We start from the raw sequence: 25,664 nt of genomic DNA on the forward strand, positions 1-25,664 counted from the left end.
AAGTGGTAACCAGCCAGGTTATCAGGCCACTTGAAAAATTGCATATACTCGCAGGTGTAACTGAAGTGATTATATTATATTATGGCATGATTCTGAACCTCTCATTTATCTCTATTGGGGGGGGTGGCGGTATCCTGGAGTAGGTATAATGGTGCAGGGGAAAAGCTGACCCAGGTCTTGGAAAAAAATTCAAATGCATATGTGAATGAATCTTTAACATTTGGTTGATTTCTGAGGTCCCTTCTAATTCTTGGTGCTATGACATTTTAAAAAGCTCTTATTGTCTATGACTATTTTGATACTGCATATATCTTCCAGTTGCTGTTATTATTAAGTCGTTCCTCAGTCGTGTCTAAATCTTTGTGACCCCATTTGAGGTTTTCTTGGCAAGGATACTGAAGTAGTTTGCCATTTTTTTTTTCAGCTCAGCAGATGAGGAAACTGAGTTAAAGAATTAAGTAATTTGCCCAGGATTGTACAAGTAGTCAGTGGATGGGGCTAGATTTGAACTCAAGAAGATGAATCTTCCTGACTTTAGGTCCAGCATTATATATATATATATATATACTATATACTATATAAATGCTTGGTTTCCTTCCTTTCATAAAGTTCATGAGTTTAGGTTTTAGTTGTTCAGTCATATCCAATTCTTTGTGACCTTATGTGGGTTTAAGTCTTAGCAAAAATATTAAAGTGGTTTGCCATTTCCTTTTTCAGTTCATTTTACAGACAAGGATACTGAAGTAAACAGGGTTAAATGACTTGTCCAGGGTCACACAATTAGTAAGTTTCTGAAGCTGATCCAGACTCCAAGCCCAGCATTCAATCTATTGCACCACTTAGCAGCCCTTGAGCTCAGAAATATGTTGATCAAAATAAAAATTCAAGGTTAGAAATGAGAAGAATTAGAGCTTCTAATACAATGATACATATTTTATCTTATAGTTAATAGTTGAGATTTGGTAGGAGAGCAGTCATGATCAGAATATATGACTATATTAGTATATAATATATTCCAAGGGAAGAGAATTATAATTTTTAAAAAAGGTGATTAAGTAGCATTGTATATTTCTTACTCATATTAGAAAATTCAGGAACCAGAGTGAAAAGTATAGTAGAGATCATTTGGATGAGGATCAATAGAGAGAAAGAAGAGAAATCATATTGTGTTGGAAATATACCACAAACCATTAAGTGGAGGAAATAACATAGGTAAGAAATTCAGGAAATGGTCTACAGTTTTGGCAGAAAGTATTGCTATAGTAGTGATGAGGGACTTCACAATTTGGACATCTGTTGTGGTTTTCTCTCTGCCAAAAACAGAGCAGTCAATAAATTCTTGACTTGCTTATTGTGATAATTATATTTTTCAAAAGATGTAGGAAACAATAAAGAAAGAAATTATTCCACAATAATAATGAAGAATTTGTTATTAAAGTAGAAAGAAGAGAGAAAGAAACAAACTACATATTTAAGATTTATAATAGAAAAAGCCAGGGATATTTCTAAATCTTAGGAAAGAAAATCAGAGAAAGGAGTGGTTAAGTTCCATGGTCTAGAATTCTATAAAGATAATTGGATAATAAAGGGATTAATTCTCATGAAGGTAGGAATTCCCTCTCTATACTATACTATACTATACTATAGGTATATTTCTCTATTTGTCACACTAATCCCTTGTGTATAACTTTCCCTGTATGTTTACTATGTGTGTCTATTCTTCCATTATTGTTATGTGTACTTGTAGGATAGTATACTCTAGGTTTATGGTGATGTTGGTAGTGAGGGGGGGAGGAATATTCTGTTTTTTTCTTCTTCATTAAATGCTTTTGTTCTGAACTAATTGTGTCTCAGGTCAACTAAGAAAGGGAAACACATTGGTGGGGACTTGTCAGCTATTGTTGTAAAGGATGAAGATTCCTAAGGTACTCTGAGTCTAGTTGTCTGCTGAAGGTGATGGGAACTGTGTGTGTGCAAGTAGAATGAATTGCTACACTATGAAGCTCATTCAGGATCTTCATCTTGGAGGCTCTAGTGCCATAAAGAACAATTAGATGAAAAATTAGCATTTCCCCTTTTATTTCAGGATATAATTAGTCAATTTAAATGAAATGCTGAAACAAAGAAGATGAAATTAAAAGTAATACTAAAATAAAATACTACACAGGCTCAAATAATTCAACTTTACAAATATAAGAGGGAAATTGTATGGCTAAGAAGAATTTATGTGAAAAAGACTCGGGGGTTTTAAAAGACTAAAATTTCAACATGAATCAATATTGAACACAGGCAGCCAAAAAAAATAATCCAACCTAGGCTCACCATTTTCTAGAGCAAAGTTGATCATGGTCTTGCTATTGTCTACCAAGATCAGAACACATCCAGAACATTATGTTTGATTCCTGGGACTGCATTTTAGGAAGGAAGTGGATAATTTAGACATTATCCAGAGCAGAGAATCCAGGAAAATGAAGTTAAGAGAAATCATAGCAGCTGTCTATTTCCAAAGATAATTAGGGAAAAAGGAAAATAACCTATATATTCCAAAATGTAGCAACTCTCTTTCTGGTGCAAAGAGCTGGAAATTGCAAGGCTGCCCATCAGTTGGGGAATGACTGAACAAGTTGGGGTATGCAGTTGTGCTAGAGTACTACCATACTATAAGAAATAATGAGCTCAGTGATTTTAGAAAAACATGAAAAGACCTGCATTACCTAATGGAGAGTAAAATGAGCAGAACTATGAGAACACTGTATACAGGGACAGCAATATTTTTAAGAAATTTAAGTGAACAAGTTATTTTGACTATTATAAATATCCAAATTAATTACCATGGATCTATAAAGAAATATGCTATCTGCATCCAGTAAAATAACTGATAAATAGAAGTATATATAGTTTTACATATAAACCTTTTTGTGCTAATGGTAGCCTTCTCTAGGTTGAGGGTTTGGGAGAGGGAAGAAAAAAAGAAATTTACATGATAATTTTGTTATTTGAAAGGAATAGCAAGTTGTGTATAATAGATTTTTGTTTCCTGTACAATCATTTTTTGTTGTACTATGCTGTGAAAATGCTTATTTTATTCTATAAATTAAAAATAAAATAAGAAATGGACAAAGACAAAACGAGTAATATGTGAAGTTTGAAAAGAAGCAGATTTGATGGATGGCTGTCTAGTCCAATTCCATTATTTTAAAGTCTAAGAAACTGGGAGGTTGTGACTTGCTCTATCTGTATAGCATTCTATCTACTGTGCTATCTGGCAGCCCTAGAGTTCAGAAATATGTAGAGAAAAATACAAAGTGAAGATTAGAAATGGAAAAAATTAGATACATATTTCATCTTATAGTTATTGCTGTGATTTGGTAAGAGAGTAATCATGATCAGAATATATAACTGTAGAAGAATATAACTTATTCAAAAGGAAAAAAATATTTTTTTTTAAAAGGTGATTAAGTACTATTGTGTATCCTTACTCATATTCTACTTTGTTTTTTGTTTGGAAAGTTACCGTGGTTTGAACAACGCATTGCACATTTATAGGTTTTTGTCAAAGCAAGCAATTGAAACAAAGTGGAGATGAAAAATTAAAGGACATAACTGATAATATTTTATTTGGTGGATATGTTAAGAGAATTTCAATAAATCATTTTTAAATATGAAGAAGAAAAATATATAAACATAGAAGGTGATATAAGCAGTTTTGTTATTGCCTTGATCAATTTCATATTTTACTTTCTTAAATAAAATCACAGAATTTTACAACATAATTTCTTTCTTCTTGCTTGTTTTTATTGAATTGTTTATTGAAATGTTTTTATTTCATGTTTAAGTTCACAATTTTTTTAAAACTCTAGGGCAGTTAGATAATGCCATAGATAAAGGAGATCCCAGTTCAAATCTGACCTCAGAAACTTTAGCTGGGTGACTCTGGGCAAATCACTTAACCTTGTTTGCTTCACTTTCCTCATCTATAAAATGAGCTGGAGAAAGAAATGGCAATTTCCTCCAGTATTTTTTGCCAAGAAAACACCAAATGAGATCATAAAGAGATAAACGTGATTAATCAACTCTAGACAATAACACCAACATAAATATTTACAGGTTTATTTTTTATTTAAAGTTTGTTATTGTAAAGATAAAATTTTCATCACTTCACTTCTGATTTATTCATCTGAATGAATAAACAATTAGAACATTAATGTTTACTTACATCCAATTAAGATGAGGCATGTAGTTACACATCTCCTTGGGGAGGGCTTCCAAGTGGTTATTGATCATAGACCTTTATAAAAGGAATATATTAATTAGAAATAAAATCGGATGTCCTCAAGCAAAACAAAACTGTGATCTAGCCAAGAAGTGTTATTGGCCTTGTCATTCTGAAATCTGATCTCTTTAAAGAGATTTTTTTAAAGGACTGGAAGTATGATTTATTTAACTATATGGGGCATTCTGGGCATAAAAATGCCCCCAAACTCGTTCCACCAATATGAATCAGAGACTCATAGAATATTGTTGAGTAGCTTGAGGGCAATGTTACATTAAATTGTAAGCCAACCCATCAATAAACATCATTTGGCATTTATATGCCAAAGGGGCAACTAAGTGACAGTGGATAGAATATATAGTCTGGAATCAGGAAGATGCCATCCTGGGTTAAAATCTGGCCTCAGACACTTACTATCTGTGTGAAAAGTCGCTTAACTCTGTTTGCGACTCTTCCTCATCTGTGAAATAAACTGGAGAAGGAAATGGCAAACCACTTCAGTACCTTGACAAATAGGGTCACAAAGAGTTGGACATGATGGAAAATGAAAAACAACTATATATCAGACACTTTGCAAAACACTGGGCATTCAAAGAGGCAAAATGATGGTCCTTGCCCTTAAGGGCTCACAATCTAAGAAGGGAAGCAATAACAAATCAATATGAATAAATAACTTACAGGATAAATAGGGAAATAATTAATATAGGAAAGACACTATAATTAAAAAGTTGAGAAAGGCTTCCTCTAGAAGACAGTATTTTAGTTGGGGCTTAAACAAAGTCAGAAGGGAGAAATGATAGTGTTCCAGGCATGGTGGATAGCCAGAAAAACTGTCCAGAGCCAGGAGGATAGTGTCTTGTTCATAGAACAGCTAGGAGGCCTGTGTCACTGTATCAAACAGTATGTGGTGGGAGTAAGGAGTAAGAAGACTGGAAAAGTATGAGTAAGATTTAAGTTATGGAAGGTTTTGAAAACCAGATAGAGAATTTTGTATTTTATTTGGAGGTGATAGGGAATTATTGAGTAGTGGACTGACATAGTTGGACTTGTGCTTTAGGAAATTCTCTGAATGGAGAATGGGTTGGTATGGGGAGAGAACTGAGATAGACTGACTCATCAATAGGTTGTTGAAATAATCAAGACAGAGGTGATTTGGGTCTACATTAGAGTGATAACAGTGAAATCAACAGATCTTGTTAATACATTGGATGCAGGACTGGGGATAATGATGCCATACAAGGTAGTGAAAAGTCAAAGATAGGAATATTAGGAAGCTGGTGAAGGATGATTTAAGGGGAAAGATAAGTTCAGTTTTGGACATGTTGAATTTAAAATGTTTACTAGATACATAGTTTGAAATGTCTGAAAGGCACTTGAAGTTAGGAGATGAGAGGTAAGCAGAAGGGCTAGGTCAAGCTAGTTAGATCTGAAAATCATTAGCATAGAGATGGTAATTAAACCCATGGGAACTGGTAATATCACCAAGTGAAGTGATATAGAGGATGAGTACAAAACCCTATGGGACTCCTACAATTAAAGAGTATGACCTGGATAACTATCCAGCAAAAGAATCTGAGAAGGAGTTGTCAGATAGGTAAAAAGAAAACCAGGAGAAAGTGATAACCTGAAAACCTATGGAGAAGAGAATATCAAAAAGAGAGTAATCAATAATTAAAGGCTACAGAAAGATCAAGAAGAATGAGGATTGAAAAAAGGCCTTTGGATTTGACAGCTAAAAGATCAGTAATTAACTTTGAAGAGAATAGTTTTGGTAGAATGATAAAGTTGGAAGCCTTTCTAAGTGGTTAAGAAGAGAATATGGAGAGAGAAAATGGAGACACCTATTGTAAATGGCCTTTCTATGGTAATATGAATTATATGCATTTCAAAGGAATACAGGTTTCTGAGTGATAGAGATAATCCCTTGAATATGCAGGGTATGACAGTATGAAGGTGTTCATCAATGAGTGGAAGCAACTACTCCTCTTCCCAAAGGAGGCTGAAGATGAGACTGGAGACAAGTACAACATGCGATGGAAGGCACATGATCATTTGGTCACATGGGAGGTCCCATTTCACTACTCGAAGATTGGAGATTAATCAGAAAATAGCACAGATATAAATCCTGCTCTCTACCAATTTTCCTCTTTTTTCCTTGTGACATGTCAGACAGCAGGAGAAGGCACAGAGTCAACAGAAAGTTTCATGTCTCTTCTCACTTGAAACTGGAGATCAGTAGGTTCAGTAAAAGGTAGAAATCTTGCTAGCAGGACTTACACATGCATATTTAAAGCTATCCCTGGTCCCTGTAGGAGTCTTGCCTCAGGGATACATGAAGCAGGGGGTAGTTTAACAGCTGGTATATGTCAGATATAAAATTTAAACCCAGGTCTTCTCTGTGCCTGGGCCAGCTCTGTATCTTCTACCTCATGCTGCCTTTTTAAGAGCTATTTTAGGATAAGAAAAGATATATTTTTTGAATTGGTCTTTATCTGATGGAATTGAAAAAAGAAGTACCAGATTTTGAAAAATAAACTAAGAATGGCTAAATGTGATATATAACGTGGGTCAAAGTACCATCTGGTTCAGTTTTATGAAATGAAACTACATAGCAAGGGAATGCTTAATTTCCAAGTATTCAGGAACTTGGCTGGAAGTAGCATTCAAACTGAAGTGCCACAAAGAGAAAAATGTAAAGAAAATCATATCTCATGCAGCTTAAAATGGAGGATATGATCCATAATAATGCAGCACTCACTTTGACATGTGGACAAATAATATGTAATTTTTATAGCAAAGAAACATGCATTAATACTATGCATTAATAAAGATTGGAGAAAGTACAGTTTTCAGCAAAGTTTTTGTTGTTTTTGTTTTGAAAGACAGGGGCATATTTTTTTCTGGATGTATAGTGGAATTGGAATTGAGCTTGGAATTAAGAGACCGGAATTTTGCTTTAGTCTCTGACACTTACTGTAAAACTAACTTTCAGAAAAGATAAGTGATTTGCCCTGAGGCATCCAGGCATGCTTTGGATGAATGCAAATGAAAATGAAAACTACATTTTTAAATGTTTATGGATTCAAGAGTGTTATAAAGCCAGATTTTTTAATTGGATCATTACATCTTGAAAATAGGCAAGTACTACAAATCAAAGGCTTGATTTATTATTTTGTTACTTGTCTAGACTTAAGAAAATTATGGAGAAAATATTAATAATTAAAATATCAAAAATCAAAAGAGTGTGTCATATATACACTTCTGCTCCCCAGACATCTAGTTGTTAAATATTTACCTGAATATAGGTACTATCTATCTATCAGCACTATTGGGAGGAAAATGCTTTGTTTAAAGTGATTTGTGGGGACTATTTTTTGTTGTTTTCTTTCTACCTATGAAGAAAAAATGTGTGGGAGCCAGAATCCTCAGTTAAACACTCAGTAGATGAAAAATGGACACTGGTAGCCTGGATAGCCAACAAAAATAAGAGTACACCTCAAACCAAAATCAAATCAAAGTGGACTGAAAGAATATCAGTCATTGGGCTTGGGAAAAAACAAACAAACAGTTTATTCCCTCTGACTCTGATTCCCTTAATAGGATGGTCAGAAGAATGGCATCAGTAAAGTAGATTTTGTTAAGTATGAACTTATTTATGAAAATGTTATTGAACCTCTGGGTAAATCTGAATCAGGTACTACTGAACAGATGGAGAAATGAATTTGTACTTACAAGAAAAACAAAGAATTTAATCCAATAAATAACTGCTGTGAAATTCTGGTTATTGGGTTGTCATCTAGAATTCTGACAAAAAACATAATTAAGAAGTTTCAGTGTTAATGGTACTTATAAACTACAAAAAAATTAATATTAGAAAATAATTCTTAACAATGGATAAATGATTCCTTTACTTTTTAAGTGTTGGACTGAAATTATATTTTATTTAGGATTTATGACCTATTTACCCAAGGGGATCTGATGTCATTTGAGAAGCATAACCATTAAAAATAAAACTTTAAAAAGGAGCAAGGAAACAGATGGTGCTGGGCACCTAGGATAAGTTAATTACTACAATTAATTCCTAAATTTTGTTCTGCACTTTTAAGATAGCTAACATAAGAGTGTATGTATTGGTAGAAGTATATAATTTTTTCTTATAGGTTGTACAAGCAAATGTTAGATAAGATGTTAAATAACTTCTACACAGTTTTTAGGGATGATATGAGAGAAAAAATGTAAAAAGTGTACTCATGTTCATAATGTATGAGAAAACTGTAGCATTCATCCCTTTACTTTTAACTATGATGTAATTTCCCCCCCTCATTAGAAGACCATAATCTAATCTCTCTGACTCTGGTACTGATGGATTAATATAGTTTTATAGTTATTAATATAGTTATATTGAAACTAGGTCATATTTTGAGGAAACCAAAATCAGAGCTCCGTAAAATTAAGGGAGAAAAATAAATTGAAATTGAAAAGGTAAATTGAAGTAGAAAGTTGGTTTTGGGACTATGTCATATTTTGAGGAAAAGAAAATCAAAATGAGGAAGGGGAGGAAGTGCTCAAACTCCTTGTGCCTTTTTCTATTCCTGCTAATGATAGAACTAGAAACTTAGTAGTAGTGCCAGGGGAACAGATGTTAATTGTGAGGCTGCATTGTAATGATGGAGGTAGAGCCAGAAACATGGCACTTGTGATAATAAATACAGTTCAAATCAACATAATTCAAATATTTATTAAAGACTTACAGGTGTAAGGCACTGTGATAGATGTTAGGGATACATGGACAAAAACAAGATAGTTCTTGCCTTCAAGGAGTTTACATTCAATTTAAGACACTTTACATTCTACTGAACATGCACTTTATTACATTCTACTTACAGTGCTGTAAGTAAAGACAAAGTAATTTGGCGAGGGGTCAGTAACAATTGAGGGAATATAAGGAAATCAGGGAATCTTAAATTCTCAACAGCCCAGACAAGGCATACCTGAATTTTTGGATGCAGCTATTATTTATCTACACAGATTTCTTCTTTCCTTATATTTACTTTCTCTAATAAAATGTAAGCTACTCGAGGGTGGGGGCTATCATTTTGCTTGTATTTGTATCTCTAATTCTTGGCATAGTGCCTTTACCTGGTAAGCGACTGATTAATAAATACTTGTGATGTGACTTTGTAGAAGAAGTCTAGATTATATGGAACCAAGAGAAACAAAAAGCTACATAATGGCATGCTCCTGGAAATAATATCTGGGAAAATAGGAACTGGGATACTTACAGCCATGATAACTCATGTAAATCTTTAAACACTCCAGGCCTGAGATTGGTAATACAATTGTGACTGAGATACCTACAAATAGAACAATATGGAAATCAATTGGACCCAAGATGATAGTTTTTATTTTACTTTGTATTAGAAAATATATTACTTATAATGGGGACTTAGTCCCTATATAGCTATTGCTGAAAAGTCTGTGTTAATATAATGCTCTGTGTATAACAGGGTCTTGATAGAGTTTTGTTTGGATTGAACCAAATTGAACAAAAGATGAGGGGGAGAATCATGGAAATCATGGAATCATGGAAAATCACTCATTGTATGTGAGTCATTATTTTAGTGCCTTCCTTATGAGATGATCATTAACTTATCCTTCTTATATCTTATTTGTATACAAATGTTTGCCCCATTAAACTGTGAGCTCTTTGAGAGAAGGGACTGTTTTTTGCATCCGCAGAGGTTAGCACTTTTCTTGGCACATAGTAGGCACTTAATAAATTATTTTCATCTTAATTTGAGTTTACAGAAGTGCTATTATTAAAAAACATAAGGCAGGGCAAATATAATGCATCAGAATGTAGTTTGTTGTCTATCCTTCCTTTTGAAGAAGGTTATTGACATCATGGGATGTCTTGATTTCCATGTGAATTGGATTTAAGGGAGGCAGAGTTGCAAAAAGTTATTAGCCTTACTTTCTCTTCCTAAGTTGTGGAAGTCCAGTGGCAAGATAAAAGTTAGAATCACTGGGAATGATCATGAATGGAGAGAGTAACCTTGGTGTCTTTTCTGTCTTACCTAGTTCTAAGCATTCCAAAGTGTGTGCTTCAGTCACCTTATTGACTATTGGAATAAATTGTTCTCATCTGTCCATTCTTCCAGAGTCTTCACATCCTCCTAACTCATTGATAGGTTTAAGAACTATTAGTTATCCTCAACCTGGTTTAGCCTGTCTGCCAAGATGTGTCTATCTGGGTATGGTCATTGTGTATGCTAGTGGTTCTTGGAGTACATGTGAGAATTGGAGGAAAGGGGGATGAGCAGCCCTGAGACTAGCTTGGTAAGCCTTTATACTGGAGATGCTGGTCCTCCCAGAATATTCCATATTCTTATTGGAATTTAGTACAAAGTACAAGAGTTAGAAAGTTATCCCTCTGCTATACCTACTTTTAGTCTCATCCTTATTAGTACATCTAATCAGGGTCCCTGCATTTTAAGAAAGTGTATTGACCTAAAGTAGTCCTTGAATTGAACAATAAAAATTATCATCACCTTGAGTCACTGGTTTAAAGAGAAAAGGTTAAAAGAGCTTTACTTTCCTAAAAATCAGAGAGATTTTTCTTCCTCAGTGAAAATTGAAATCCTTTATTTTTCATGTTTAGTGTCTAAGTAAATCATATGATCTCTTGCCAGATTTTAAATTTTTATTATCTAGTACATATATATGTAAATATATGACATATTATATATATTATATATGGCATATATACATATAGACACATATAGATAGAAAGATATATTTAGCATAGCTTTAGTTTCCTTTTTTATTAATATGATATACAGAATGTTCTGAAAAAAAAGTTACTTACAACATTTGAAGTTTGTACAATCCATAAAAAGTTTTCCTGGAAATATATTTAATACAGTTATACTGTAAGAATCTGTTAGAGATAAGACAAAAGAGCATTGTGATTATGTTTCATATGCTATATTTAAAAGGTCTTTGAAATGTTGCTGTGAAGAAAGTACATTATGATGCTCAGACATTCTACAAGTTTAAGTTGTTAGGATATGCATTCTGAAAAGAATATTTAACTTAGCTTCAAGAAATGCAGATTCAAACCCTGTCTCTGACACTGGCTCTGTGATCATGCACCTCTCTTAATCTCTTCTAAACCCAGGTTTTTAGTATTTTTTTAAAGCTAATAATATTAGTTTTGCCTTTCTCACAGGATTATTTTGAGCAAATCACTTTGAAATTTCAAAGTGTTATATAAATGTGAATTATTATTTTTCTTCTGGCCAAAACTGTGATGACCTAGCATTACCTTTCCCGGAAGGTCTTATGTAAAGATTACCCAGATTGTACTGCCTGAAGTCCTTGCTACTAGGAAGCCATAACTATGATACCTCTAATATTCTTCTTTGGCTCTATCTAGTCATCTCACAAATTAAACAATACAAGAGAAACAAGGTAGAGTTAGTGGAAAGAACTTGCTTTGCCATTGATTAGTTATGTGAACTTAGTTAAATCATTCATTTTTTTCTGGACCTTATTTTCTTCATCTGTAACATGATGGGGTTGGCCGAAAGCCTCCTTCCCCTTGTCCCCCCAAGAACACACACATATAGATACAAAATGCTTGCAGATACTAATGGATTGGGACAGGCTGTTCACATTAGGTAGGCATGAGTATTATAGTATTATTAAATAAATAATAGTATCAAGCAATCAATACTATTATTTATTTAACAGTATTATATATTAGGCACTGTGCTTTGAAATAGGATTATAAGGAAAAAATAAGAATACAGAGAAATCACCCCTGCCCTCAAGGGGATAGGAGGCAAAATGCATATAAATAGGTACATAAATGACATAAGGTAACCTTAGACAAAAATTATATTATGAAAGGCAGCAGAAGTTGAGGGGGTTGAAAAGGAACTCTATTGGAAAGTGGCATTTTAAGTGAGGAGGAAGACAATGGAAGGTGTGGAGAATGTCAAGGTGCTGACATGAGAATTGGGGCATTTTGTGTGAGGAAGAGCAAGTAGACCAAGAAGTATATGGATTATAGAGAGCATAGAGAAAAGGTAAGAAGACTAGAAATATAGGGAAGCATCATTTGTTTATTATTTATTTTATTTAGTTATGTTTACTTAATTTATTTTATTTTATTAGTTTAATTTAATTATTTATTTTTACTAAGGCATTAAATAAACTTTTGGTTGGTCTCCCTTACATAAGGGAGCTAAGTTGATGTGTTCATGTTCTCTCTCTTCCTCCCAATACAATAAACTTCAGTTCTCCCTGTTACCTCCAGGTTCAAGCCTTCTATAACCTGCTTCTCTCTTATCTTCCTAATCTTCTTACATTTTATTCTTCCATCATGTCCATAATCCAAAGACATTTGCTCTTTTGCTATTCCTTACACATGATACTCCATCTCCTGACCGAGCATTTTCACTGACCTTCCTCCATAGCTAGAACTATACCCTTCTCATCTTTATTTCCTGTAAGATAAAAAAATTTCACTTCCTACAGGAAGTCAATTCCCCTTAAATCTAATGCCTTTTCACTGTTGAATTTTTTCCCAATTTATCCTGCATATATTTTTTTGTATAAAGTTTGTATATTGTTTGCTCCCTTAGATTGAGCTCCTTGAAAGCAGGGACTGCCATTTTATCTTTCTCTTATCACAGCCCTTAGCACAGTACGTTGCATTAATGTTTCAGGAAATTTGAGGGAATCTTCCTCAGACAATTCAAATGAAAGCAATTCCGTTTTATGGAATAGTGCAGGTAAAGTCTCCAGATTTCACAGGCATACAACAATTATGCCAGTATAATAGTTTTTCAGTTTGGTAGTCAGTCTACTACTTCTCTCCCACGCTTTCCTTTGCAGCCTTCCAAACATTGAGCTAGCTCTGTCAATGAGTGAGTCAAGCTCATTATCAAGGTAGACATCCCTGGAAAGTATACTGCCAAGGGAAGTGAATTTATCTACAGCATTTAAAACTTCACCATTTGTTGTAACTGATGGTTCCACATATGGTTGGTGTGGTGCTGGCTGATGGAGTACCTATGCTTTTTTGGTGTTAATTGTTAGACCAAAATTAGCACAAGCAGCAGAGAAGTGATCCATACTTCATTGTGTCTTAGCTTCAGAGACTGCATTGAGTGTACAATTCCAAAATTAAAGTGGAGGAAATATTTGTTCTTGATTTTTTGTTTGCAGATGATTGTGCCTGGCATTAATAAATGTTTGATGACTGACTAACTAGTTATTAGGGAGCTCTTGAAATTTCCTGAATAAATGGGGGAAGGGAGTGATATGCCATATCTGATCTGAGTTTTAGGAAAATATTGGTGACATACATTGGAAAGACTTGTTCCTACTGAGCCAATCTGCTGAAAATTTGTGTATAGCATATTTACACCTCAGAGTTCTTATAAATGAAATATCAAATTTCCCCTTTTATCAATATGAGGGAACACTGAACATTATTATTCCTGTTTTATAGAAGAAACACTTAAGGTACACAAAAGTTAAAGGAATTGTTCAAAGTCACACAGTGAATAATAACTGGGCTGGGAATGGAACTCCAAATTCCTTATTCTTAATTTTTGGTTGTGTCTTAAATCTAATCACTTAACAATTGACAATTGATGCAATAATAATATGGTTAAGATTACTGAACAATCAATTTAAATTTGTATGCAAAATTGTATATTATTAGCTGACTGTGTTTTTGTCATATTCATTTGCCTATCTAAAAGATCCATGAAGGTGGGAGTATGTTTTATCTATACTTTGAAGTTTTCTGAGTGTGTAGAAAACAATACTCTTTATACTCTGATGCTCAATGGATGTTTGAGGTATAAAACTGGATTTCTGATCCTCCAATATAAGGTTAACATTTAGAGCCTAGAAATCTCCTTTAAGCTAGTAGATATACATAAATAAATTCTTGACTGCTTAAAATAATCTTGAAATTGCTCCTCTGGGCTTATTTCTCTATCTCTATTCTGTACTTCATACTTGATGCTATCCCTTCATCCAGGTGCTGAGCACTCTGGGAATTTCAAAACCTAGAGAATTTCCAATGATCAGCTGCTTTGCCTAGACAAATAAAAGCTGTCCCAGGCAGAGTCTATTAAAGGCAGATGTGACTTTGACCTCTTATTATAAATAAAGGGCTAAAATCATGAATTTTTTTGTATGACTGCCAGATCTGCTTTGATTTCAGTTGCCTTCCCCCAAATATTGATGATTTATCTCTGCACTACTACAACAGGACAGCTAGGTAGCACAGTGGATAGAGTGCTAGGCCTGGGGTCAGGAAGATATCTTCATGAATTCAAATCTGGGCCTAGATACTTACTAGCTGTATGACTCTGGGCAATCACTCAACTCTGCCTCAATTCTTCATCTGTAAAATAAGTTTGAGAAGGAAATGGCAAACTGCTCCATCATATTTGCCAAGGAAACTCCAAAATGAGATTTGCCAAAGAGTCCAACATGACTCAACAGCAACCCTACAAAACCAAATTGAGAACCACTGCTCAAGTAAAATCTCTTTAAAAGAAGCTTTTTGTATGTGGAACTTGATTATATTGTGAGTTGATTTCTATTTTCATAATGCTATAAAGCATAATATTTCTATAGTACAGAGAAAACCTTATTCTCTTTTCACTCCCCATCATCAAGCCTAGCCATTATTGGAGTGAGATACTCCCATGTCTTGGCACCACAGAATCTGAGGATCAGAAGGGATCATCCAGTGCAACCCATATAAGAATGAAAGACCCACTAAAATATACCCAATAAACAGGCATCCAGGCTATATTTGAAGATGTCAAATGAAAGGAAATCCATCATCTCGAGGTAGCACATTCTACTTTGAGGCAATTTTAATTATTATAAAATCTTCCCAGCATTAAGTCTAAATTGGTCTCTCTGCAATTTCTACCCATTTCTCCTAGCTTTGGGGTCAAGCAGAGAAATTGTAATACCTCCTCTACATAACAACTCTTTAAAAACTTGAAAATAATTATTAGATCACCCCCTGAGTCTTCTCCAAACAAAACATCTCTAATACCTTTAGCCAGTCTTCATATAACTAACTATAGCTACCCTCTTTGGATATTCTCTAGCCTTTAAATTTCCTTCTTATCCAGTGGTGGCCTGAAATAAACATAATACTGCAGATCAGGTCTGATGAGAGAAGAGTAAAGTAAAATTGCCACCTATATATACTGAGAAGCTCTCTGCTGCATCATATCACTGACCCATATTGAGCTAAATATTTACTAAAATTCCCAGAACATTTTCATAATAACTTGTTGAATCATACTTCACATATTTTATATATATATATATATATATATATATATATGTTATCTTTATATATATATATTTAACATATATTTGTATATGTATATATATAAAGATAATTTTATACTCAAGTACAAGATTTTGTATTCATCCATTTTGACTTTTATTTTATTAGATTCAACCCACTCCAAGATCCTGTTGGGTACTTACTGTGTCATGTTCTGTGTTAACTATATCTTTTAGCTTTGTATCATCTGCTAATTTGATAAGCATGCTATATTGATACTATACCACCATTAAAAAGTACTCTTTGAGTCTAGCTGTTTGACCAGTTTGAAATCTGCCTGTATTATTTTCTAATCTATTTCTCTCTATTTTCTCCATGAAAATAGTATGATATATTTCATCAAATGTTTTGCTAAAACTTAGGTGAATTATGTCCACTGCATTTCTCTCATTTACTTGTTTAGCAATCTTATCTTATCAAAAAAGAAAATGAAGCCAAATTGGCATTATTGTTACTAAACCTGATGTTGGGAAAAACCAAGTTACCTCTTTGTAATGACCAGTTTCTCTCTCTCTCTCTCTCTCTCTCTCTATATATATATATATATATATATATATACACACACACATATATATGTATATAGATAGATAGATAGATAGGACCTCTGATTGGACCCGAATCGGTTCAGCCCTGATGGCAGCTACATAGCAGCTGGCTCCGCAGAAGGGTCTCTCTACATCTGGAGTGTGCTCATGGGCAAAGTGGAAAAGGTTCTTTCAAAACAGCACAGTTCTTCGATTAATGCGGTGGCGTGGTCACCTTCTGGCACTCATGTGGTTAGCGTGGACAAAGGAAACAAAGCTATCCTGTGGTCTGAGTACTGAGTGGCTGGCACAGGAAAAACAAGACCTCTCTCTCTCTCTCTCTCTCTCTCTCTCTCTCTCTCTCTCTCTCTCTCTCTCGAGAGATGTTTGCTAATTATCTCTTTAATAATCTCTTCTAAAATTTAGTCTGCAGACTCTATTCTCTTCAATTTAAAAAAATCAGGAAAATATTGTCCCTTCTCCTAGCTCTATTTCCCATGATTTTTCAGACATTACCATCAGTGGCTCAGCAATTACTTCTGCTAGTTCTTTCAGACCCTAAGAATATATAGTTCATTTAGTCCAGGTAACCTAATTCAGCAAGGGCAACCTCTAGTTGCTCTCTTGTGTTCTTACTTATTTTGTGTTTCATTCCGTTAGTTATTTGTGTTTTGTAATTTGTAATTTGTAAAAGTCATTCTTTTTGGCAGAGAAAACAGAAACAAAACACAAATTTAGTAGTTTTGTCTTCTATTATTAGTTATCATTATCTTTGCCCATCCCAAAGCAAACATCCTTTCCCTTCTTTTATCTGCCTTTTTTCTCCCAATGTAGTTAAGTCCACAAACATTTATTAAGCATCTGCTCTATACCAGGCATGGGCCTAAGTGCTGGAGAATTTTTAAAAAGGCTAAAACTTATCCCTATTCTTAAAGGAATTCACAGTGTAAGTAAAAAGACTACAGATAAATTTTTTCATAAATGTCTAAAATTCAGGCATGGATAAAATGTGATTACAAAGGTCAATGTCAATTTCTGTGTTTACAGAATACTAGTAAAAGGAATTATAAATTAAAAAGTTAATTATATAAATTTTTATAACAGCAACAGCAGAAATTAAAAGAACATAACATGGGTGACCTATGGTGCCCCTTAAACATCAAGTTCACTATTACCTGTGGTAGTTACATTTCATTAAAAGTAAATGCTTTCCAAAAGCCAATCCATTTTTTTCATCTTTTAAAATCTTGACAAAATGGGCAATTCTCTGCATTATTAATTTAACCTTCCACACATTCAAACTCTGGCCAAAGTGTTTTCCCAAGATACAATGTTGTCCTTCCATAATCTTGCCTTTGCTATCAAGTAATTCTCTTTGTTAAGAATGCCTTGTTCCTTCCTCTCTCATTAAGCTTTGTTTTGATCTCCCTCACAATACTTGTTTTGTGATATTATGTATTATGCATAATAATACATGTTTGTGTCTTATATTTAGGCTAAAGCTCTATGAGCAGTGGAATAACCTTCTTATTTTTTAATCTCCCAAAGCATTTTGCTTGATGATCTACATATTAGACATTAATAAATACTCGTTATTCTCTGGTGTGATGATACACACATAATCTCAGTTGCAAGGTAAATTGAAGCTGGAAGATCTCTTGAACCCAGGAGTTTTAGATTGTATTGGGCTATGCTGATCAGTTATAGCTATTAAGTTCAGCATAAATATGATGGGATCACAGAAAGGAAAAGGCATGCAGGAGTGCTATCAGGCTGCCTAAGGAGGGGGCAAATAGATTCAGGTCCAAAACAGAACAGATCAGAGCTTCTGTGTTGGTCTATAGTTGGATTGGCTATGAGTCGCTTCTGAACTTTCATCCTGAGTGAGATAGGGAGATTCAGTCTTAAAATTAGAAAAATAGATACATAAAAGGTAGATAGATTTTGATAGATGAATAGACTCATGCTTAGCTAGCATCCTAGCATGCTACACAGCACAGAATACAATTATTCCCCACAAATAAATAAACGTTTGTTTGAATTAAGTTGAATTGTCAATCAAGCCATACAAGAAGGGGTGACATTGAACATACCTAGTTCCTCAGCAGAATGGAAAAGCACTCAAATTAGAATTTCTTACTTTTAATTTAATTCTGTAATAGCCCCTTCTTCCTTTCCAGAAGAAGAGTTTAGTCTGGGTATAGGAAAATGTGAAGACAGAAAACTAGCAAATAGTTGCAAATGGGTAGCCAACAGCATAGAGTGACTGAGCTTAGAAGGTCTGAGTTCAAATCTAGCTACAGATATTTATTAACTGTGTGACCTGTGCAAGTCACTTAATCTTGTTTGCCTCATAATATTTGTAAAATCCCTTAGCATAATGCTTGGTACATAGTAGGTGCTATGTCAATGCTTATTTTCCTTACCTAGTGGACTCTTTTAAATCACAAGGAAGCAATAAGGTCATTTACTACACTGTGGGTTGAAAGCATTTACTAAAACTAGCTCCTTGGTTCATGTATTCCTGCTGTTTCAGCTGTCAAGACTTTTTCAAGCAGAAACACTGGGAATTTATGTACCTGAAACTAACGTAAATAAATGTTTTAATGATATGCATGTTCATAGGCTGGCTATTTTTTAAATGACAAACATTTGATATTCAGAAGCTGGCTCCAAACTATTTCAAATACATTTTCTTGTTAGTCGTCACATATAACAAGAGTCTAGTGTATTATGTTGGAGTTTTTTTAATTTACATAAAGGTCTGTGTCATATGGAAGAAACGAACTGCTGGTTGGTTTCCATGGCAGCAGTGATAAAGCATTACAGTCAGCCCTACAAATTTTCCCTTTCTGAAAGGTCATCAGGAAAAAGTGCCATTTTTGTTAGAAGGTTCAATAAGACTTAGCATTTTTAAAGCTGCTTTTAATAAATGGCTTGGCAGGGACTCTCATCGGTTGGACTCTAAATACATTCATTTGACATTTAAAACTTTATCTTGATTTAATTATTTTTAGATTAAAAAAAGGTCTCCCCAAAAGAGCTCTTCTCTAATTCATGTGTGTGTATGTATAAAAGCATCAGATATGGAATTAACTAACACTAAAGAAGTCTTCAGTGATCAAATATCACATACCATTACCTACTTCAGAAATCCAGAGCAACTTTTATGTGTATTTTTATGTGTAGCTCAAAAACCTCAAATGGCTTCCCATTGTCTATATAGTCAAATGTAAAATTCTTGGCCTGTCATTTCATAACAACATCAACCTAAAATGAATGGAGCTTTTGATGGAATCAGGAAGGTCTGTGTTCAAATCTAACTGCAGATATTTATTAGTTGTAATTTTATGTGTAGGGCAAGTGACACAAAGCACATGGCACGTGAGACACTGAAACATGGTGAAAGCACAAAGACCCTTGAGTGCTAGCATAAGGTCACTATTAGAGAGGCTCTTGAAATGTATCTATGTGTATATGTGTCAGGGTATTTTTGGAGAAAACCTCACCTTAACTAGTGACCTAGATTCTATTTTAACTAATTATTCTTGATAAATAGATGTTAAACTCTGTTGTTTCTACATTGCTGAAGTTCTTCAAGTGTTTTCAGTGTCATTTAATCTGGTGTCTTGGAAGTTCCAGTTTCCTTGACTTAGCTCCAATTAGTTTTTTTTTTTTTTTTGATGTTGAGTCATTTTTCAGTCATTTCTGACTATTTATGGCCCTATTTTAGGTTTCCTTGGCAAAGATAATAAAGTGGTTTGCCATTTCCTTTTCCAGCTCATTTTAATAGATGGGGAAACTGAGACAGAGTTAAGTGACTTGCCTAGGGTTTCACAGCTAGTACATGTTTGAGGACAGATTTGAACTCAGGAAGATGAGTCCTCCTAATTCCAAGCCTAGCATGGAAGCCTAATTAGCACAGTACCTGGTGTAGAATAAAGGCTCAACAAAGCATCAAAAGTTCCATTGTTCTATTTGGTTGTTGTCATGTTGAAAGAATCATCCATAAAGCCTTTGATCAATTACTCCAAATAGATTATTTAAATTGAGTTCTAGAAAACCCAGTTTTGGAATATGAGATATGCCTTGGAAATTCCTATATTGATACCCAAATGGTACTTCAGAAATTCACTTCAAATAAAATAATGGAAACAAACTGCAAGTGAACTTGGGAGAGAGAGTGTTGTGCCTCAGTTTCCCTAAATTGTTCTGCCTCAGTTCCTTGAATTGTTCTGTCTCAATCCCCTTGGTTGCAACCCCTTTCCTGACCATTAGGACTGAGATAATCAGGGCTGGAAGTCCTGACCATTTGCATTCCATAGAGCCATAATTTGCAGATAAGTTCTTGTTCCAGACTTTCTGTCTCTAGTTTGATTACCTCCTTCACTCCCAATTTATCAGAATTTATGTTCCTACCCCTAAGCTGTCAGAATGGAATTGATGGTGCCTTGCTGGAAATTCCTGCGTTCACCAGTGTTCAGATGCCACCCCTTGCCTTTCTCTCCCCTGATCTCTAAATCAATATAAAAATCCTTGGAATCTTGATATAATGCTGAATTCTTTGAGACAAGTCCAATTCAGCATTGGGGAACAAATGGATTCTTCTCTGCCCCCAATCTCTCCTTCTCAGAAATTCAAATAAAATACTAAAAACTCTCTCATCTCTATCTTGACTCAGTTTCTCCATCATTACAAGAGACTAATTTATTTTCTGACTTTGTGCTTCTTATACTTTGGTAGGAATAGAGATCTAATGCACGAACCTAATATAATGTAATAGCATAAATTAAGGGAAGAGGTGGCCCAGTATAATGAAAAAAAAATGCTTTCCTATGAAGATGAACTAAAAGGAAGTGAGATATTTAAATAGAGTCCTCCCTCAGGGGCTCAAGGATTTTGAAAAGCTATATATGTAAGAAGGATATAGACAGATTCAACTCATTCTCCATTTTCAGTGGTTGGTCAAATACTTCACAGAGGAGCAAATGCTCTAATATCAAGAAATGATTCCAAAGGGTCAGAAGCACCCAGAATTCGAGCCTCAGCACATCTGCATTCTCCCATCTCTATTTAAGTTCATGAGTTGTCTCCTATGTCAATACTCAATGACATACATTCATGGGATACATTTGTCTATTCAGCTTTGGTTGCTGGAAGTCTATCTCTTCAGCTTGTGGTTATCCACCTCAATGTACCTTACCCAAAGGTCTCCAGAAGAAAGTGATCTCTCCTTTTCAGATCTTCCTAGAATACTTAGTTTTGCTTTGTTGGTGGCCCTAACATAGGCCATTTTGTCATCATGTTTATGTATTTGTCATACACTGATCATTAAATTTTAGGTTTTGGCAGAGACTTTACAACTTTGTATTCCTAGTATCCAATCCAGTGGTTTGCACATAGAAGCTGCTTAAGATAAATTTGTTGAATTGAATTGTTCCTAATTTAAATCCGTTACCTTTTCACATTCCCTAAATATGAGAAACAACATTGTAGAAGTGATTTGTGAATTGGATGAAATGGGAAAGACTAGATGATGCCTAAGGTCCCTTTCAATTATACAATGTGTACAAATCTAATCAAAGTAGTCCTTCTCTGATAGTTGGAAGATCTGGATACTAATTCCAAATCTCAATCACTCGGCTGTGTGAAAATGCCTGTGTGTATAGTTTTCTCATCTGTAAAAATGATGGGATTAAAAAATATAATAGCCAATGCCTTTTCCAAGATTCTATTTTTTTAATTTGTATTTTCATAAATTTCATTTATTTGTAGTATATTTAGATGTGGATTTGGCTCTATTCCTTTTTTCACCTGGACCACTGTAACAGCATTGTCTGTAAAATGCAAGTGAACTTGTATTATTTGGAATCTGACTTATTTCATGTTAAAAAGCTGAACTATTTAGTTTTGTCATGTAGATATAGATGTACTAGTCTAGATTCTTTAGCAGTGGGTGTTCTCAGATGATGAATATTTGAAAATTCATGTAGAAATTAACTATATATAATGCTTAAACAAATAAGTTCAATCACTTAAAATTACTTAATGACAAGAAAATAGAAGCTTTAGTAGGCTTTGCAAAAATTACAAATAGGAAAAGTTTTAAAAATTATGAGCAAAGAACTAAACTCTCAATAAAAACATTTCAACTCCATTTTACTTTTATAATGACTCTAATTTGAATACTATAATATAATAAGGACTTTTCTATTAACTCATTATATTTGTACATACTTACATCTTTTTTATTTCTGTGTATTTGATGAAAGCTTCATCTGGAAGAATGTGTATTTTATTTTTCTTAAGGGACCTAAAATGATATAATAAATAATTCAATTGAGTTTAATTCAATTCAAAAAACATTTATAAAACAGCTATTACATCCTAGATAACATGCTAGGCTATTGAGACCAAAAAATGGCTGGCTATCAAGGATTGTTCATTATTTTGTTGGTGGACTATACAACATCATTTCAAGGGGAAAAGGGGACTCCCAAAAGAAATGTGTGAGAGGTGATAATTAACTTTTCCACTGAAATAAACCAGGATTTGTAAGAAGTGGAGATGAGATAAGAGTGCTTTCTAGTCCTGAGGGACCATGCAAAAGCTGAGTAGTCCTCCTCTCTAATTATTTCTCTTTATTAGGGTTTTGGGATTTAATTTAGATCCCCTACTTCTTAACTTACATGATTAGAAATAGCAGCAAATCTGTGATATCAAAGATTCATTTGGTAATTTGATGCTCTGTGTCATTTTAAAGGATTAGTAAAAAGGTATTGTTGCAAATAATAAAAGAAACCAACTGTTTTAAATATGAATGAAAAATACCAGATATGCCAAATCTATGTCTATATTCAGTAAATTCAAACATAAATTTAGACAATATTTGATCATTTTTCTTTTCTTCTACCAGATGGGTAATTTGTCTAAACTACAATATCTCTACCTCTAAACTTTGCACAAACTTTTTTTTTAAACCAGGTTATTCACATGACCCTGCCACCTATTTGGAATCTTACATGAACTTCCCTCATTTATAATAAACATTAGGATAAATGGGTGATTTTCAAAGAGCAAGTAATGCTCCCCTCTCCTTTCCCTACCCTACTGCTCCAGGTTCAGTCCTGACATACATGCACAATCACTGGGATCAGACCATAATTAGAAATTTGAACATCTAACACAGACTAAAGGAGAATATAGCAATCTAACCAACAGCATTCCAAATATCCTTTCTGAAATTCTCAACTGACAGCCTGGAGATTTCTATAATTTGCTAACATAGACATTAGAGGCTCTCTTTGCTTCCATGCTACTTTAGAGAAAACCATATTCACCTCAGTATCCAGTTCAACTTACAATAATGTTACATTGCTGGAAATCCGTGGTACAGATTTTAAATGCACATTTACACATTCTAGTTCAGTTTCTTTGCAGGTACAACTTTGTGGATATTGCTGTAAATCTAGGGGAGGAAAAAGAAAGAAAAAAATCAATTAACTAGGCTTCTTTTGAAATAACTCCCATGATTGCTCTCCCCTTATACAATCCTTACTGGCTGGACCTTCTTCTGTTACATGAGTATGAAAATACTCTGGTTAACCAGAACTTGACAAGGAGGACTCTTGAGATATTAAAATACCACTGGGGAACTTTTCATTTGAGATAGGTAGAAAGCTAGCAGACAGCCTTCCCTTCTCAGAAAATACGAAAATGTGTATCTAAAAGCTCCCTCTTTCAATCTTCAATGGGATAGGGAGATAGGACTACTATGGAAAGACTTTATATATGTTAATTACATCCAATAAAGTTCAGAATTGAACCTTACTCATTAAGATCATTCTTACTCCTTTCTGACTTCATTGTTTAGCTAGATATGACTTGATTAGTGGTAAGGTAGATTTCTATTTCTCCCACCCTGATTTACCTAGATTCTGTGGCTTAGATCTCCTTTTTGAATAAATGTATGAGGTTTGTTGTCTTTCTGCTCAGCTAACCCTTAACTGGTTTTCCTTGTCCCATTGCTGCCCTTGATATGATAGCATTTAGAGAATAATCCTTATGGCATTGACTTTAGGGCTGGAGGGCAACAGAGTGTCAAGGTAAAACATATTTGAGAAAGAAGATTTCTTCTTTGTCTACTTAATGATATTGAGCTCCCTTTACAAAATCAAGATTCTATAGTTCCTAAGTAAAATCAGTGAGGCACCTACCTCCTGCCTATTTGTAAAGAGATGGGAAGTGTCAGACAAATATTTCTTAGGTATTTTTTGAACAACATACACTGGGGACAGATATCTTTAAAATCTGATTCCTATTATTATCTGACCAGGGCACACCACACCTTTGGCTCATCCACATATCCAGAGAGAGAAAAGCAGTAATTTCCCTACCCAGGAATCTCTGTATAGAACATACACAAACAACACCGATCCCTTGGATCTGGATCTCCTGGAAGAAAATCTCAGAGAGTTACACTAACTCATATATATGTACAATGTCAAATATTGGAATAGAAATTCAAGCTGTGAGCATAGGACAATCCCTGATTCAGTAACATTTTTTTCTACTGTGTAAATAGATAACTTAATAGTGCTACTAATTTACTCTGGATTATTCAGAGAAAAATATTTAATCTCTAGATCACCAGCATTAGTAAATATTCAGGGGCTATTTTACATTAGTTTACTTTCAATTTACTTTCACTAGAAAGTAAGTGGAAGCAGCTGGTTCAAGGCTGATAGTTAAACTACTGCCACGTGTATCAACAGGTTAATTAAGCTCCTAATATATTTTAGGCATGAGAGGGATAGTAGATATGGAGCTAAACTCAATACCAGGAAGATATGGATTAAGTCCTGCTTCTGACAATTGAATATGTGACTAGTTGAGCCATTTATCTCTCTCATCATTCTAGGCAATTATAAGCCTATAAATTACTGAGGTTGCCAACCTATGTTGGTAGAACTTGTTTTCTCACCACAGAATTACCTACATCATCATTTCTCAAAGTATAATCCAAGAATCTCTGAGGAGTCCCAAGCTTCTTTCAAGTCATGAGGTCAAAGCTATTTTCATAATAATACTTTTAAACTTTTAAAATGGTAAATATCAATATCTATCTATAAATATATACACATATATCCCAATAAATGAAAGCTCTTTGGAGGGTCCTTAATAATTTAAAAAAGTATAAAAATGTAATTTAAAAAACTTTAAGAACTACTACCTAGAGCAAATAAATCATGGGTCCAGTCCCTATTAAACTTTTAAAATGGTAAATATCAATATCTATCTATAAATATATACACATCTATCCCAATAAATGAAAGCTCTTTGGAGGGTCCTTAATAATTTAAAAAAGTGTAAAAATGTAATTTAAAAAACTTTAAGAACTACTACCTAGAGCAAATAAATCATGGGTCCAGTCCCTATCTCTATGTAGTAAGCTCTGGGAACA

The 25,664-nt window shown here is 34.1% G+C and overlaps 1 protein-coding gene across 1 annotated transcript in view; it reads right to left on the reverse strand.

Moving 5' to 3' along the window:
* The window catches only part of RXFP2 (relaxin family peptide receptor 2), a 72,878-nt gene that overhangs the window by 29,128 nt on the left and 18,086 nt on the right, over window positions 1-25,664 (reverse strand). The window contains exons 4-9 of the mRNA XM_003764504.3: window positions 23,564-23,669; window positions 22,443-22,514; window positions 11,142-11,213; window positions 9,556-9,627; window positions 8,006-8,077; window positions 4,217-4,288 (exon numbers count right to left, since the gene is read on the reverse strand). Of these exons, the coding sequence (XP_003764552.2) occupies window positions 4,217-4,288; window positions 8,006-8,077; window positions 9,556-9,627; window positions 11,142-11,213; window positions 22,443-22,514; window positions 23,564-23,669 (466 nt within the window). The remainder of the gene's footprint in view (window positions 1-4,216; window positions 4,289-8,005; window positions 8,078-9,555; window positions 9,628-11,141; window positions 11,214-22,442; window positions 22,515-23,563; window positions 23,670-25,664) is intronic.

The sequence above is a fragment of the Sarcophilus harrisii genome, chromosome 3, assembly GCF_902635505.1.
Source record: "Sarcophilus harrisii chromosome 3, mSarHar1.11, whole genome shotgun sequence".
NCBI classification, from domain to species: Eukaryota; Metazoa; Chordata; class Mammalia; order Dasyuromorphia; family Dasyuridae; genus Sarcophilus; species Sarcophilus harrisii.